This window comes from Sinocyclocheilus anshuiensis, unplaced genomic scaffold (genome assembly GCF_001515605.1).
Source record: "Sinocyclocheilus anshuiensis isolate Anshui unplaced genomic scaffold, SAMN03320099.WGS_v1.1 scaffold307, whole genome shotgun sequence".
Taxonomy (NCBI): Eukaryota; Metazoa; Chordata; class Actinopteri; order Cypriniformes; family Cyprinidae; genus Sinocyclocheilus; species Sinocyclocheilus anshuiensis.
The window spans coordinates 352,834-368,282 of NW_015552550.1; the positions used below are offsets into that span (position 1 = coordinate 352,834).

The 15,449-nt window shown below is 40.8% G+C and overlaps 1 protein-coding gene across 1 annotated transcript in view; it reads right to left on the reverse strand.

Moving 5' to 3' along the window:
- Window positions 1-295: 295 nt before the first annotated feature.
- Window positions 296-15,449, reverse strand: part of LOC107664392 (DNA-binding protein RFX7-like) — a 40,964-nt gene continuing 25,810 nt past the window's right edge. Inside the window, exons 3-9 of the mRNA XM_016454949.1 lie at window positions 9,400-9,485; window positions 9,101-9,223; window positions 7,256-7,372; window positions 5,719-5,803; window positions 5,295-5,502; window positions 4,810-5,111; window positions 296-4,638 (exon numbers count right to left, since the gene is read on the reverse strand). Of these exons, the coding sequence (XP_016310435.1) occupies window positions 1,192-4,638; window positions 4,810-5,111; window positions 5,295-5,502; window positions 5,719-5,803; window positions 7,256-7,372; window positions 9,101-9,223; window positions 9,400-9,485 (4,368 nt within the window). The 3' untranslated portion in view covers window positions 296-1,191. The remainder of the gene's footprint in view (window positions 4,639-4,809; window positions 5,112-5,294; window positions 5,503-5,718; window positions 5,804-7,255; window positions 7,373-9,100; window positions 9,224-9,399; window positions 9,486-15,449) is intronic.

Consider the following 15,449-nt stretch of genomic DNA (forward strand, 5'->3'; position numbering starts at 1 on the left):
GTCCTCTTTTGGAAGACCAAACAAAGTAGTTTCGCTTTCACAACGAAACACACAGCGACTCCACAACATGGCAGCGGCGACAACAGCAAGAATTAAAGTTACGCCTTCTTTCTTTGAGTGAACATTTGGGCAGCGTTATGCAAATCTTCCCACATCGTGACGTAGACATGTGGGGGTGTGTTAGAACGAGCCGTTTTAGGTAGGAGTGGTTGACTCTTAACTTTTATAAAGAATATCTCTGGATTTGAGACTTTAGTCTTTGCAACTTTACAGATCTTCTTTATGCACCAAGAGCTTGTAACACTCCAAAGAGAAAGGAAAAATTGAAATCGCATCATATGACCCCTTTAATGTAACAAGCGATTTTGTGCAAGTAGATGCATACTTCCCAATTGACATAGTGGTTGACAATTAGAATAAAGCTGCAAATATAAATTACTTACTGGCTCACGTTATAAGTTCTAACATGGTGGCACATTTGTGTGCAATAAGTTATTACTTTCTAAACAGCTGCTGCAGGTATAAGCTGCTGTATTTCAATATTAAGCATCATCTGAAAGCTTGACATTGTTGATGTGATCTTCCCTTATTCTTTGCTTACTGAAAGACAAATACATATGTTGCTGTAACATGTTCAAAGCTGTCGCTTATTATGGTTTTCTGCACATGGAAGCACCGACTTTGTTTACAGAGTGAAAAAGCTAATTAGATGAGGTACAGTACCTCAAAATACAAATATTTTGCTTTAAGATAAAGGATTAAAAATAAGTTATTTTCCAATTTTCCATACAATGCCCTATGACTGCAAAATGTTCAAAGGATTATATAAAAGTTGTGTAACTGAATGCACAAAACAGTGTAGAGGCATAAAAATGTCTCTGACAACTTCTTATGTAAAGCTCTGGCATGTGTTTTCTTTGCAAAACTGGTGGGAAAGAGGAGGAAAAATGTGACAGTACTCCCAGGTTAGGCTGTGTTTCACTAACCATTGAGACAAAGAACTAGCAATCTTTAAAGGGCGATAATTTCTGTTCAGCCTGGCACTTCAATACGGACCTGTGTCATGATGTCCAGGGGCTTATAGTAGTACATGTAGGTGCTGCATAACGAGATGAATACATACGCTGATGAGATTTCAAAAATACATACATAGAAAACTATCCAAATATCAAAACAACACAAAAGCACAAATTAACCCAACATTTCCACTGTTGCCTGGTCTTTGCTCTCCAACCAGTCAAAGCCAGCAGAATTTACAGTCTCGCTGCATATCTGTTGAAAAAGTGGGTCGTTCTTCAGTTCTTCCAGTGTCGAGTCTTCATATTGTCCTTGCTGTTGACTGGGGTCAAAAAGTAGGTTGGTGTCCAATGTATTCAAGTCATTTATGCTACCAGTGAGCTCAGAGGTTAGTCGCATATCGCTGGGAAACTCTGAACTCCCAGCATTGAGCTCTGATCCTTGACCCACAAGCTGTGAGCCAGCATTCAAGCTTTCCTCATGTAAAAGATCTTTAACTGTTCGGTCTAAATCCAAGGGTTGCTGGTGCTGATGTTGTAGGAGGTTTTGCTGTAGAGGCAACAGCATGGCCTGACTCTGCTGATCCTGCCCAAGGAGCTGCCGTCTACCTAAGTGCTGCTGCTGCTGTTGTGGCGGCTGGTACTCCCCTGAGGATGATTGTGCTTGGCTTTCATGTACAGAGAAGCTCATCGGCTCCTCCCTGGCATTTTTCATGAGGTAACCAGGCTTCTGGGACTCAAAGGCTGATGAACAAGGCGAGATCAAAGCTTGGTGGCTGGCACTACCAGGGAAGCTGGGCACTGTGGTGGTCTCCAGAATCTGGGTGAGATTCATGCGGGCAGTGTAGTTGGACGGCATGTTGTTGATTCCGAGGCCACGTACAGAGTCATCTCCATCGCCATCCATTTTGTTGATCAGGACATTGGTGATGTTTTTGGTATTAATCTGCTGGCCTGCTTGCATGGGTAGAACCTCAGACTGCATCATCACGGTCACTGGAACAGACTGACTCCTCTGTGCCATGCTGCTTATGCTTGCATCAGAGTCACTGTTAGAAAAGAAGTTTAGCACTTCAGGTGTTATGGGTGAGTTGAAAGGAGAGACCACAGAGTGGGGAACACTGGGAGCTTGGGTCCCGCTCAAGTTGCGCTGCCTGACTGCCGGGCTAACGCTGCGGCATCGAAATGTTCCAGACCCTGAGGAGGAAGTGCTGGCCTTGTTGTCAAGGGGTGCCGGGACAGCAAAACCCTCTTTCTTGTTGAGGCTAGCCATGCTTGCCACTTGCTGCTGGACAGGCGAAATGGGTGTCAAGCGGCTGATATGGGAGTCATGATGTCTGGTTTGTGACTGACAGGTCTGACCCGGGATGGCGAAGGCGTGAGGCTTTCGAAAGTGGTCATCTACTAGGTCTTGGTAGCTCGGAAGAATGCTAATTCCATTTTTGGAGTTCCCACCACTGTTATTGTACCCACTGTTCATCCATTCCAGTTTAGTCTTATCTGGATGTGTGGCCATTGGTCTTTGCATGGGCTTGACGGGGCTTGAGGAGACGGTACTTCCATCATGGTAACCAGTGATGCTGGAGTTAATAGGAGTAAAGGCAAAAGGGTTCCTGCATTCCACAGGGCTTGGTGGGACACTACTGCTGCAGTTGGAGTGTGGCGTGCCAATAGGAGTCTGTCGACTACTTCCAAGAGCACTGTCGACCGGAGTGGTAGGGGCTAAGCGTGAACAGGGGCTTTCATGCATCAAACCCTGGCCGCTTCCTATCATCTCTGAAGTGGGAGTAGGTGTTGGGGTGGGCGTTTGGATTGGGGTGCTACTGCTATGAGCAGAGCTGTAGTACAGGGTGTTGGTCTGGAGGGTAGACATCATGGTATTCTGCATGGTTTGTTGCTGGCCTTGCAGTGAATTATCCACACAGTTGCTGAATGTTTGCATGCTATTGTTAATTTTCATCTGCTCTTCCATTTGTACAAGTTCCTCAACAATGCTATCCTGGGTCATGTCATCATCATTAAAGGGAAAGTAGCCAAGGTTGGCCTGGGTTCTATAGTCACTCATTTGAACCTGCTGGTTGGAAGGAGAGGCTTGAGCAATTGCAGGAAGGGGCTCCATCACTGAGATGGACATTTGCTTTGGCTCAGACACCATTTGGGGGCCATAAACTTGATGTTGTTGAGTGCCATCTTGCAGCTCCCTATCCCAAAATACACGGTTCAGTTCACATACTGCAGAAGAGTCAGACAGGTCTATAAGCAAATCCTGTGAGTTTTTTGTTACTTGTTGTAGCAATGCTTGACCTGGAGCGCTAACAGTACGGTTGACCACAGCTCTACCTTCGATACCTGTTGAAGATCCATCCCATCTCCCTTGGGAGATGCTTCGAGCTCTGCAAACAGTCTGAAACATGACATTTCCCACTGAAGTATCCTGACTTGCTGTAGAGGTGACAGGAACTCTATAATCCGTTACTGATGAAGCTCCTTCCCATCTTCCCTGGGAGATGCTTTGTGGCCTGCGAACTGTCTGGAAGCCAGTATTCCTGACCGGGCCTGCAGTAGCTTTGCCTACAGCTGTGAGAGGTGCACTTTCCGGCCTTATTGGAGTACTTGATCTTGGAATTTGTTTCGCCATTATATTTGACTTTAGTCCATCGGATCCACCAGCTGGTAGCACAGAAATGTGGGCTTTTTTAACAGGTGTTGGGCTCAAATCAGTGCATAAGCCAGGTCTTTTGTGAGGGCTCTTGGATGCCAACACTGCATCTTTGGGTGATGTCACAACCGCATTACCACTGTTTGACTGAGAGCTACTTGTGATCTGGTACAAAGTGCTTTCATTAGTGTTGGACGTTTTATTGCTGCCAGCAGCCAGAGTTTTGACACTAAGGAGTGTCCTCTCATTGTATTTGGTCCCTGTTAGAGTGTCCAATCCCAGAGAGCCCTTGTCAAGAGGAGTGGGTACGCTAGCTGCTGTGGGTTTGAGCTTTCCTGACCATTGTACACCACCAAAGGCGTCTGGAGAGGTTGCCAGTCTACTCGTACCACACTGCTCTTGACTACTTCCAATTATGGCTTCAGTATTTGTTTTAGTGTCAATGACCGGCATTGTGGTTGTGGAGCGCCCTGACCTTGCCAAAACAGATGGCATTGCAGCTATAGACCCACTGCGAACACGCGTGACTGGCTGTGGATCGTCGTTGAGGCTGGCAATTCCAGCAGATGCAGGTCTGGATTTGTTGCTGGCAGAGGTATCAGCTGGTGTGCTGGTCCCACTGCCATTAGAGCCCAGAGATATGGTCGTCATCTTGACAACATTGACCGAACTGACATGCGGAGTTGACATTACCGTTTTGATGGGGCTGTTGGTGATAAGCAGTGTTGGTGAGCGCAGGGTTATGCCACTTGAGGCAGATGGTTTGGGCAGGATTTGGGCATACCGGTGACGGGCTGACCGGTCACTTATCGGACTGACCGAGATGTTATGAGGTGTCTTGGGGCACTGCTTCACAGGCTGCATTGACTGGGTAACCACTTGAAAGTTTACAGGAAGAACTTTGCTGTCTGCAGCTGCCATGGGAACAGGGCTAGGAGACATCAACTGTCTGCTCCTCTGAACCTGCAGGAAATACAAAAAAAGAGGAATGACAAATACTAGTCAAAGAACAGGTGCAATTATAAATTTAAATTAACAAAACAATGAACAAAAAATGAACAAAAAAATTCAAACATTAAATTGAAATGTGTCTTTTGTAATATTGTTTTACTTTTGTGTAAAAACATAGTTTACCGTGATGGGGCTGGAAACAGCTGCAACCACAATACCAATAGGTTGTGCCGAGAGAAGAGCAGGACTTCCACAGGGTATGCCTGTCCCTGCCCCAGGAGCTATGCCCCCATCTGCCCTTCTGGCCTGAGCTTCACCAGGGAGTGGAGAATGCAGTTTCTGCTCTTGCTGCTTCTTCTGGATCTTCCTTTGTAGCTGCTGTTTGGCATCTACGAAGTGTGAGACCAGGGTTTTAACCTGAGGTTGGAATGAGTGTGCATCGGTTGTGGGAGCAAATGCAGATGACTGAATGGACGTCTTTGCTCCTGTGGGGAAAAAAAGAGAACTGATTATAGATTAATAATGACGTTTAAAAAAAAAATAAATAATTTTTTCCAAAACATGCAATTATTTTAGCCTTTGTCTTGTGGTTGTTAGCCACAAGGTGGAGACATTTGCAAGTTTAGGTACATGGAGTCAACTTCTGGGCTATTACAAGTTTACTGTACCTGAGGGGGAACCGGTCATCACAGTAAGAGCAGCCACAGACTTAGTTCCAATGTAGTGGCTGTTCAAAAGAAATCGAGCCAGATCCTCAACAGTGTCAAACTGCCGACTTAGCACTTTCTGTGCCCACTCACACACCAACCCACATGCAGCCACGCGCACCTCATCTTCTGCACTGGACAGTTGGCCAGTAGGTTCAAACACTTCACACTGACAATGAAAAATTAATCAAGTGAATCAACAGTTTTCAATAGAACAGACAATTTCCTAGACTTTGACACATGCCATCTTTGGATATTTGAGTAATATCTAAAATAAGAGAGATATAATTGCAGCTAAACAGAGGTAAGACAAGAACATAAATTAAAAAATAAATAAATAAATAAAGTAAGATACGTAATGAAATAAATAAAAGTAGTAACTCACCCCGTCACTTAATTTGTGAAGATCTAGGTTTGGAAGAGATGGCATGTGTACAAAAGCCTTCTTCCTAAGTCCACTATAACAATACATTCACAGAAGTTAAGGAAATACATCTGTCCATCATACAAATAAAAGGTATGTGGATGCCCACATATCAAAAAAGGTATTAGATCACTTTGGCATGAAGCAAATAACATAATAATGTTATACTATGGAATTAAAATGTTAATTTTGTTTAATCCATAATATGTCAATATGTAAAACACAACTGAGGCCAAGCCAGTGTCATAAGCCATGTTGGGACCATGAAGACTATCACAGAGCTTTCACACCAAACCAAAAACACAATAATCACAGTAATTTACTGTTAACCCATCTACCCTCTTGTGCAGGGGTGGGCAAATTTGGCCCTTCCAGGCCACTTTCCTTCAGAGGTTAGCTCCAACCCTAATCAAGCACACCTGAACCAGCTAATCATTGTCTTCAAGACTACTAGAAGGCTACAGGCAGGTGAGTCATATCAGGGTTGGATCAAATCTCTGCAGGAAAGTGGCCTGGAAGGGCCAAGTTTGCCCATCACTGCTCTTGTGTGTGAATAGTTTGGGTATGAGAAGAGACAGTATGTAGGTCTATAGTGGGTTTCCAGCTCATGAACTCCTACCGTACCTTTAACCTCATTCCTTTACTGAGCATCTCACACAGCTGATATATTTGTTTTTGTTCCTAGGCGTACACTGCATATGGAATTACATCAAACAGGGCGTTTACAAACCAGAAAGGTATGACCACTGCAGTGCTAAATGGAAAAATCAATCACTAAAAAGCTCTGATTCACTTCTCTTGCATAAGAAAATACAAGAGGTCCTCTGCTGGAATAATGGTGTTGCTTTTTTAGGCATTAGAGTTGGTGAGGATTGGATTTCTGTTGCAGTGGCAACCATCAACAACAAGCATGGTTTATTTCAGTGACACCACTCTGAAACTGAAAATATAATTCACACTCACAAATGCACTTAACCCTGCCTTAATTAATACCAAAATAACCATGACCACAGTTACACAACATTATAATTTCTGAGATTTTATGCAACAGCTAAAGATATGTTATGTTGCTTACTGACAAAACCTTAAAATAAGGTTAATTTATTTTTCCTATAAATTAGATTTATTTTTTTTTTTTTCAAATAAAGTTACCTAAGGTAATAAGACTATAGCCTGTACTACCTAACGCAGGGCAATAGAGAAATGATGCAAGGCTGTACAGAAATTGATGGGCACTTTGCTGAATGTCTTTTCAAGATCAAACATTTGGCAGCCAATGGTAAATGGGTTTGCTATACAGCAAAACTCTGTTCAAGGACTCAAGGAAGTTTTATTTGATTACATTTCTGGTCTATATTTAGCGGCTACATGAATTACAGCAACAGATGTTTTAGTACACAGAGTTCAGGGACAGGAACGTGTATACGTGTGTGTCTGCTTTGGGGGGGCTGGAAAAAGGGGGGATGGGATTGTTACAAAAAGTTCCACTGAAGGATATTTGGATTTGCCTCGCATGCCAAGTCGACGTGCCTTCATATTGGGAAAGACGTTCTTCATTATCTTTCCGAAGTCCGCAGCACTGAGAGCGTGATACCCCAGACTATCACAGTAACTCCTGTGAAAAAAATCAATTACAGTTTGCACAGAAACCACAAAGCATCTCACCTTGCTGAAGTACATTACACATTAGGGGTGCTCCGATCAGGATTTTTGAGGCCGATCACCCATCACAGAAAGCAGTATCTGCCGATACGATCACCGATACCGATGTTTTTAAAGCCTTCTTTTTATCATGTAGAATTATTTATAGTAAGACTCAAATCAGGAATTTTATACATTTATTTAGGGCCTGGATTTTATTTTTGAAAATGAATTCCCCTCTTAGGTGACTCTTGTGAGAGGGGATTTTTTAATTTGAGGGATGGAGGAGGGCATTTTTTAGATATCAAAAATATATATTTATCTCACCTAAATGTTTGATCATGAACTACATTTTTGTTTTGACAATCGTGCAATTGTTGCACAATAGCTTACACACAGCGCAAGCCTGATTTCGTGAGCTGTGAGGCGGCCTTTTACACAGTGTTCACACATACTCCGTTTGCAGTGCATATGCAGTCCATGTGTGGTACGTGAGCGGTACAGAAGCAGCAGGTGCTCACTGTGCTTTCACACAGGAGTCTGCAACTGATTCGTGGCTGTTTACTACAAACACAACATTTATCCATTATTTTGATTTCAAATCCAAACATTGTTACTGAAAAGGTTTTTTCTTTTTTTACACAATGCAGTAGCTAATACAATCTTTCATAGGCGTGTTTAAACGCAATAATATAAGAAACACATTATTCAATGCTTTTTACTTTTGCATTTACTTCTAGATTGATATATTAATTTGCTCAAGCAAGTGGCAAAACATTTAAACTACTTTTCTTACATTATCACAAGCATTTTAAATTAAACTTACCATTGACAGAAACAGTCAGCTCTACTGCCTTTTCTTTTGCGGCTCATAAAGAACTTTGTTTTCCTACCTCCACTAGTGCCATCTATTATTGACTTGTTTATCTAAAAGTGCTCTTTTCCTTTAAACCTAGCCAAAAAGACAACCGCAACAGTGTGCAGTGAATGCTTTAATCCGTTAACGTGAGCTCGGAAAAAATACGCACCGCATACACACTGCAAACGGAGTCATGTGAACCTGCCGTTATGTGTGTGCGCTGCGAGTGTGCATGAGTGCACGGTCTCTAGGAGAGCGCGCGAGTGCTGAATAGTTTAAACACAAGAATTAAAAAGAAATGCAATTTATAAATTTTTAGTGACGATGCGACACTGCCTCGTTTGTGCAAGTGACAATTCCTGTCAACTGCACAAAGTGCAGCTCTTTTCAAGTGCAGACGCGATTTGATTTGAAGCCATTTGCGCATTTTGAGAGGGAAAGAGAGAGAGCGCATGGTGATTCACTCACGCTGTTTGTGAAATTGTCTCACAGAAAGTTTTCAAATTAGCTACATTATAAGTTATTTAATGAAGAAATATGAACTGTACCTCACCTTCAGCATTATAATTGTTTCACCCACGCCGTACAGAGACTGAGACGGTGCCGCTGCATGTCGTGCCAAACCTTCTCACGGCAGACATCAGCTTGAGATCGTTTTTATGAGATCGGCCTTTTTAGAGACCGCCGATCAAACATCACAAAGCGATTATCGGCCGATAGTGATCGGTAGCCGATCAATCGGAGCACCCCTATTATACATATTTCATCTCTTCAAGATGATTGATGGTTTTGATGGTTTAAAGTGTATGGAGAAAGCAAGATGGCACAGGATTCCTGACTTACTTGTACACATCGTAGACTTCTTGTTTAGGCAGCGATGTTTCGGGATGCTCCTCAAGGTGGTTACGAATCCAGCTAAATGCGTGGAACTGCTGGGTACGACTTGATGACATGGAGCTCTGCTCACTGAGAGAAAAGCATTTAACAACACAATTTGAAATCATGTACAGTTAGTAGCCACAGATACTGTTTTGCGGCTGTGTTTCCCCTACCACTAGCAAAATGCAATATGATAAAGAAGATAAAAGCATTACTGAATTTTGCCTGAATGTAATTTAGTAGAGGACAGAAAAATCACTCACTTTTTCTCATTGCCACTGCTGGGTCCAGAAGGCAACTTGAGATAGAGGTAGAGTTTTTCAATGTCTGTAAGTTTCTCCACATCTTCCTGCAAAGCAACAGAAACACAGAGGATGTGTGTTCAATATTAAGAATTTATAATGTCATGAATGTTTCAAGAGTATGAAATGTCAATCTATTGTCATCACTTTCAAGCACAGAAGCCTAAGATAATAATAAGATAAATCATGAAACAAAAGTATAGTGATATGACTATACATAGTATAGCATTTTACTTCCTGGTCATCACATTGAAAACAAGCTTTCAACTACAGGGAAAACTACAGTCTTTAGAACCACACAAAGTTCTGAAGCAAAATTAACAAATTCACAATTTTATGTATCTAAATGTAAAAGTTTAACAGGGTACAAGTTTGATAAGACAATAAATAAATAAATAAATATCAGAATATGCACTACTATTCAAAAGTTTGGGTTCTGTACAATTTTTGGCAATTTTTCAATGTTTTTGAGAGAAGTCCCTTATGCTCACCAAGGTTTCACTTACTTGATTAAAAAAAATACAGTAAAACATTAATATTGTGAAATATTATTACAATTTAAAATAACCATTTACTATCTTAATATATTTTAAAATGTTTAAAAATGTATTCCTGTGATGGCAAAGCTGAATTTTCAGCAGCCATTAATTACTCCAGTCTTCAGTGTCACATGATCCTTCAAAAATCATTCTAATATGCTGATTTAGTGCTCAAGAAACATTTCTTGTTATTATCAGTTGTGCTGCTTAACATTTCTGTGGAAACCGTGATACTTTTTTTTTCAGGATTCTTTGATAAATAGAAAGTCTTTAATGGCACTCACTTTTGATCAATTTAACACATTCCTTGTATACAGTATACAGGTGGTTAATGTGTCAACATGGACGATGACTGGACCGCATGAAATCAAACGACTACATTACTATCTAGCACAGAGTGGTAGTGCAGAACAAAGGTGAACGGGCATCAGGGTCAGTGTCACATGACCCAACCAGTCAAAATGATCCACTGGCTATCCAACAATAAAGTAGCAAACAAATCCAAATTCATTCCCTTTCTACAACACACTCATACAGACAGATGTACACATGAAATAACGATCTTATTCTGATCTTCAGGACTCTTTATCTCTCTTATAGCTGTTATTAAGTGTTAGTGTAGTCCGAGAGCACTGAACAGCTCTTCAAAGGGAATGTGTAAGATGTTTGGGTGGGGCAGAGCTGATTTAAATTCTGGCCGAGTAGAGAGCAGCAGACACGAGTCTCGCCCTCCAGGCAATGCTCCCAATCTTCACTTACCCACTCTTTCTCACTCGCAAACATGCGCTTAAAACATTCCCCTGTTCTAAAGCACTGTAAACATAAATTGGATAGAAATATTAAAGTGATTTTTGAAATGTTTTCTGCACCTGGCAACCATCATGAAATTACATGCAATATTAAAACTCTGAGGCTTCTGCTCTGACCTGCAGAGTTGTGAGCAGCTAATTAAAATAAACAGACTTCAATAGGATTGTATGACATACAGTGGGTACGGAAAGTATTCAGACCCCCTTAAATTTTTCACTCTTTGTTATATTGCAGCCATTTGCTAAAATCATTTAAGTTAATTTTTTTTCCTCATTAATGTACACACAGCACCCCATATTGACAGAAAAACACAGAATCGTTGACATTTTTGCAGATTTATTAAAAAAGAAAAACTGAAATATCACATGGTCCTAAGTATTCAGACCCTTTGCTCAGTATTTAAAAATTTAAGGGGGTCTGAATACTTTCCGTACCCACTGTAACCCTAAACAGGAAGTCATCCAAGGTAAAAATAATCCCAAAGAATACCTAATCCCTCAGCGATGAGAGCAGCCGGTTAAGCCAGCATAAACAATGTGTTCATGCAACAATGTGTTCATTGAAAACAATGTTTTCATGGTGTCTGCCTGTGGGAGTAATGGAAGTGGGGATCTTCAAAAGTCCCACAACACAACTACATCAACAATAAATCCAAATTACCTCCTTGGGGGAAAGGCCATGTCAAAATAAACAATAGCAACACACAGAGCTTATGAAACTTGGGGAAAGACTGTCAGGAAATGCACCGGTCACCTAAACATCTCTCCATCAGTGATGGCATCATTCTCCCGCCCTCCCCTTTCTGTCGGATTCTAAGAATAGTTGTGTCTCTTGCTGTCTTTTCTATTCGTCTCTTCGTTGCTAAGGGAAAGATGGCTAGCAAATAGCTAAAGTTATCATCCACTGAGCGCTGTTAGCGTTAACATTGGAGAGGGGTAAGAAAGGTAAGTAAAAATGGCACTAGAATGCAGACGTGTCGGAGCCAAGTGAACAACTCTATTTAAGAGAGGACTCGGCGTGACTTTTAAGGGTGGACAAACATAAGCATGTGGAAAACAAAAACATTAACACGTACGTAACTCTACCGTTCAGAAGATTGGGGTTGGAAAACATTTTTGTTTTTTATGTTTTTATTATCAATGTTGAAAACAGTTGTGGCAAAGTTTTAGGGTAAATATTTAATATTTCTGTGAAAACTATGATATATTTTTGTTCAGGATTTTTTGATGAATTTTATTTCAAGTGGAAATCTTTTGTAACATTATAAATGTCTTTTATGACACTTATGATCTATTTTAATGCATCCTTGCTGAATAAAAGTATTACTTTCCTTTATAAAGATTGTTTTACTGACCCCAAACTTCTGAACAGTAGTCTACAAAAGCCAAACTGAAAGACACTTGGACAATACATATTTATGGACATGAGATGCCTGAGATGTAGAGACTAAAATAAAGGGCTCTGGGACATCTGAATGATTTACTTATGTTGATTTTAGAGCAGCGTTTTCAAACTGTAATTCATTCATTAGACTCAACCCTGAGATGGAGAAGACACTGGCAATCAGGTCATGACAAAGTTAGGAAGAACCTGTAGCTCATCATCACTCAGCTCATTCACGCAGGTGTAATGTCCCCCGGGTAGTGCACAGGCCCCTTACTCATCACTACTGAGCCTACTAGACATGCTTGAATAACTCATGCATTATTCAGATGGACTGAACCCAGTTCTTACTGACAAGCCTACAGTATCCACACAAGCAAATTCTTCCAGGCCTGATGCTGGAGCAATTCAATACTGGCACAAAGTGATGATTCAATCACTCATTCAAACAGTCAGGTCCTCAAACCCTGAATGAACAGTGAGTGAACATAATGAACTGAATTACTGTAATGTATCTTCAGCATTTTATAATTAACTGCTTAAAGGGATAGTTAAACCAAAAATGATTCAGCATCCTTTACTCACGCTCAAGTTGTTCCAAACCTGACTTTGTGTAATGTGAAAGAAAGTCATACTAGTTTGGAATAAACCATTTGAAATTTTCAACCTTGGGTGAACTATCCTGTTTAAACATTAACCAGTGAAACAAATCAGACCTGTAACCTTGTTTGTTACAAACAAAGCTTAAACGCGCGCGCACACACACACAAAAATTAACATTTAGCTCTAACAGGGTTTAATTTAATTAGACCAGGCATTGTTTGCTCTGAATTTCTCTTTTACAAGGTTGCCAAATATTGCCAGAAAAACTGTTTTTTTGTTGTTGTTTTTGAGTGACATGGTTAGCAAGATGTAAGTGTGAGGTAGTATTAGAGAAATATAGAATATAGCTCAATGCGGAGAAGATCTTGATTAAGTGAAAACCGAAACCAAGTCATTCACACAGAACGCATATTCAGCGCATTTTCTAGACAGACAAATATGATTGCTGCACTCACGTCTCACACAAGAGATGTATAGAAAGCCATGCAAAGTTAAAACTGTTAGAAAACACGTCACGAATTTGTGGAGGTTTATTCCTTTTCACTGCATCTCTTATGTTTTTAAATGTAATCTGCGTGATGGGAGATCAATGCATAAATACATGATGCTGTTTTGTTCATAATTGTTTATGCAATTTACAAAATTATATTTGATTTAGATGAGTTAATTTAGACGTAATGCAGGTTTTTTTATAGACAGTTATTTCCTTGCGTTGACAATTTAAATGTGTTGCATTATTTTGCTCATTGCGCCCTCCTGTGGCCTCGGGAGACAAGCCAAAAGTTTCCTTAAAACCTATTTAATCTGCATATAAAACATTAGAAATTCGATGTTTAATTTTTATTGTGTGTTTGACTGTTAAAACAAAAACATATTTGTTGTTTTGTCTCAATAAATTGGGTTAATTTAAAAATACAGTGGTTAAATTAAAAAAAAAATTCTATTGCTCTTTAAAAAAAGTTATAAAAAATGTCAATAATTATCGATACCGAATGATATGAAACATTATATCGTTGATATAAATTTTTTAGCTATATCGCCCAGCCCTAGTGTGAAGTAATAAGTGTTAAAAAAAGCAAGGCTTTGTGAGATACTATTATTGAATGAAAGTTTCATGCGAGGAGGCTGATGCAAGCAGACTCCGCGAGAGCTGGCAACATCCTGCAGAGGTCAACAGGGACAGGCTAGAGGAGGAGGGGACAGGAGAGGACAGTGGCTAATATCTGGAGAGGATTTTGTGTTACTCTTTAACTTGAGGGGCCATTAACAAACTGCTGCCACTTTCTCTTCCCCTCATAAATCACCTCACGCATCTCAAAACATTTAATGGCTGCAGCCCTACTTCACCTGATGCACAAACTGTCACAAACATGAATAGCCATGCACAAACTGTCCACAGATTACAAACTTCAGCACCTAAATTAAATCACACTGACAAACCCAATGCTTTATCCAGCCCTCACTCACATAATAACCAAAGTCTGCTTCACACAAGTTATTTTACTTTGCTGAAAATTGTTACAATAAATTACAAAAAGAAATCTCTTATGCTCATCAAGGCTGAATTTTTTTGATCAAAATGCAGTAAAACATTGTGAAATATTATTACAATATAAATTATTATTACAATATAAACTGTATTCCATTTTAATATATTTTCTAAAATGTAATTTATTCCTGTGACCGCAAAGGTGAATTTTCAGCAGCCATTACTCCTTGGTGCTCAAGAAACATTTCTTATTATCGTCAATGGTGAAAACAGTTCATTCATTAATGTGGTAATGCCAGAGGTGGTCTAATGAGATGCTACCACACTCGATCTCCTCACTATAAACAACGCATGGTATGTCACATGTAGTGAACAATGACATTTCCTTTTCAAAGCCCACTGTTACAAGTACCAAAGGTGTGAGGATGTATGTGAGCTTGGACCTGGCCAGAAAGACTAATAAGTGAAAGTGACGTGACATGTGGCCAAGTATGGTGACCCATACTCGGAATTAGTGCTCTGCATTTACCCATCCAAAGTGCACACACACAGCAGTGAACACACATACACCGTGAACACACACCCGGAGCAGTGGGCAGCCATTTATGCTGCGGCGCCCGGGGAGCAGTTGGGGGTTCGGTGCCTTGCTCAAGAGCACCTCAGTCGTGGTATTGAAGGTGGGAGAGAGCGCTGTACATTCACTCCCCCCACCTACAATCCCTGCCGGTACGAGACTCGAACCCACAACCTTTGGGTTATGAGTCCGACTCTCTAACCATTAGGCCACGACTTCCCCTGATGGGCTTCCCCTGATAAGATGGGCGCACAAGAACACTGCTTCCGTTCTGGACTCGACCTTGTGATTTTATGTGTGTGTCTCTGTCTCATAGTTTTCTTTATACTTTGGATTAGCTTCCCCATAATAGGCAGTGGCTCTGTTACTACAGAATAGCTGCACTTAAAGACTGAACTCTACCAATGTCAGTGCTGAACCAGCCAAACCCTTCCTGAATGATAAACCATTATAGAAAAGTCAAAGCAAAGTCAGCCAATACAGATGAATGGCCTCTCTCTGGGCATTCCCCAAGATGGCATATATATTACCACACACCTTGTTAAGATCCAGTGGCGGTTCGTGGGTTTTAAAATAGAGGAGGCACACTAATTGTATTGGTCTGGGATCCCTG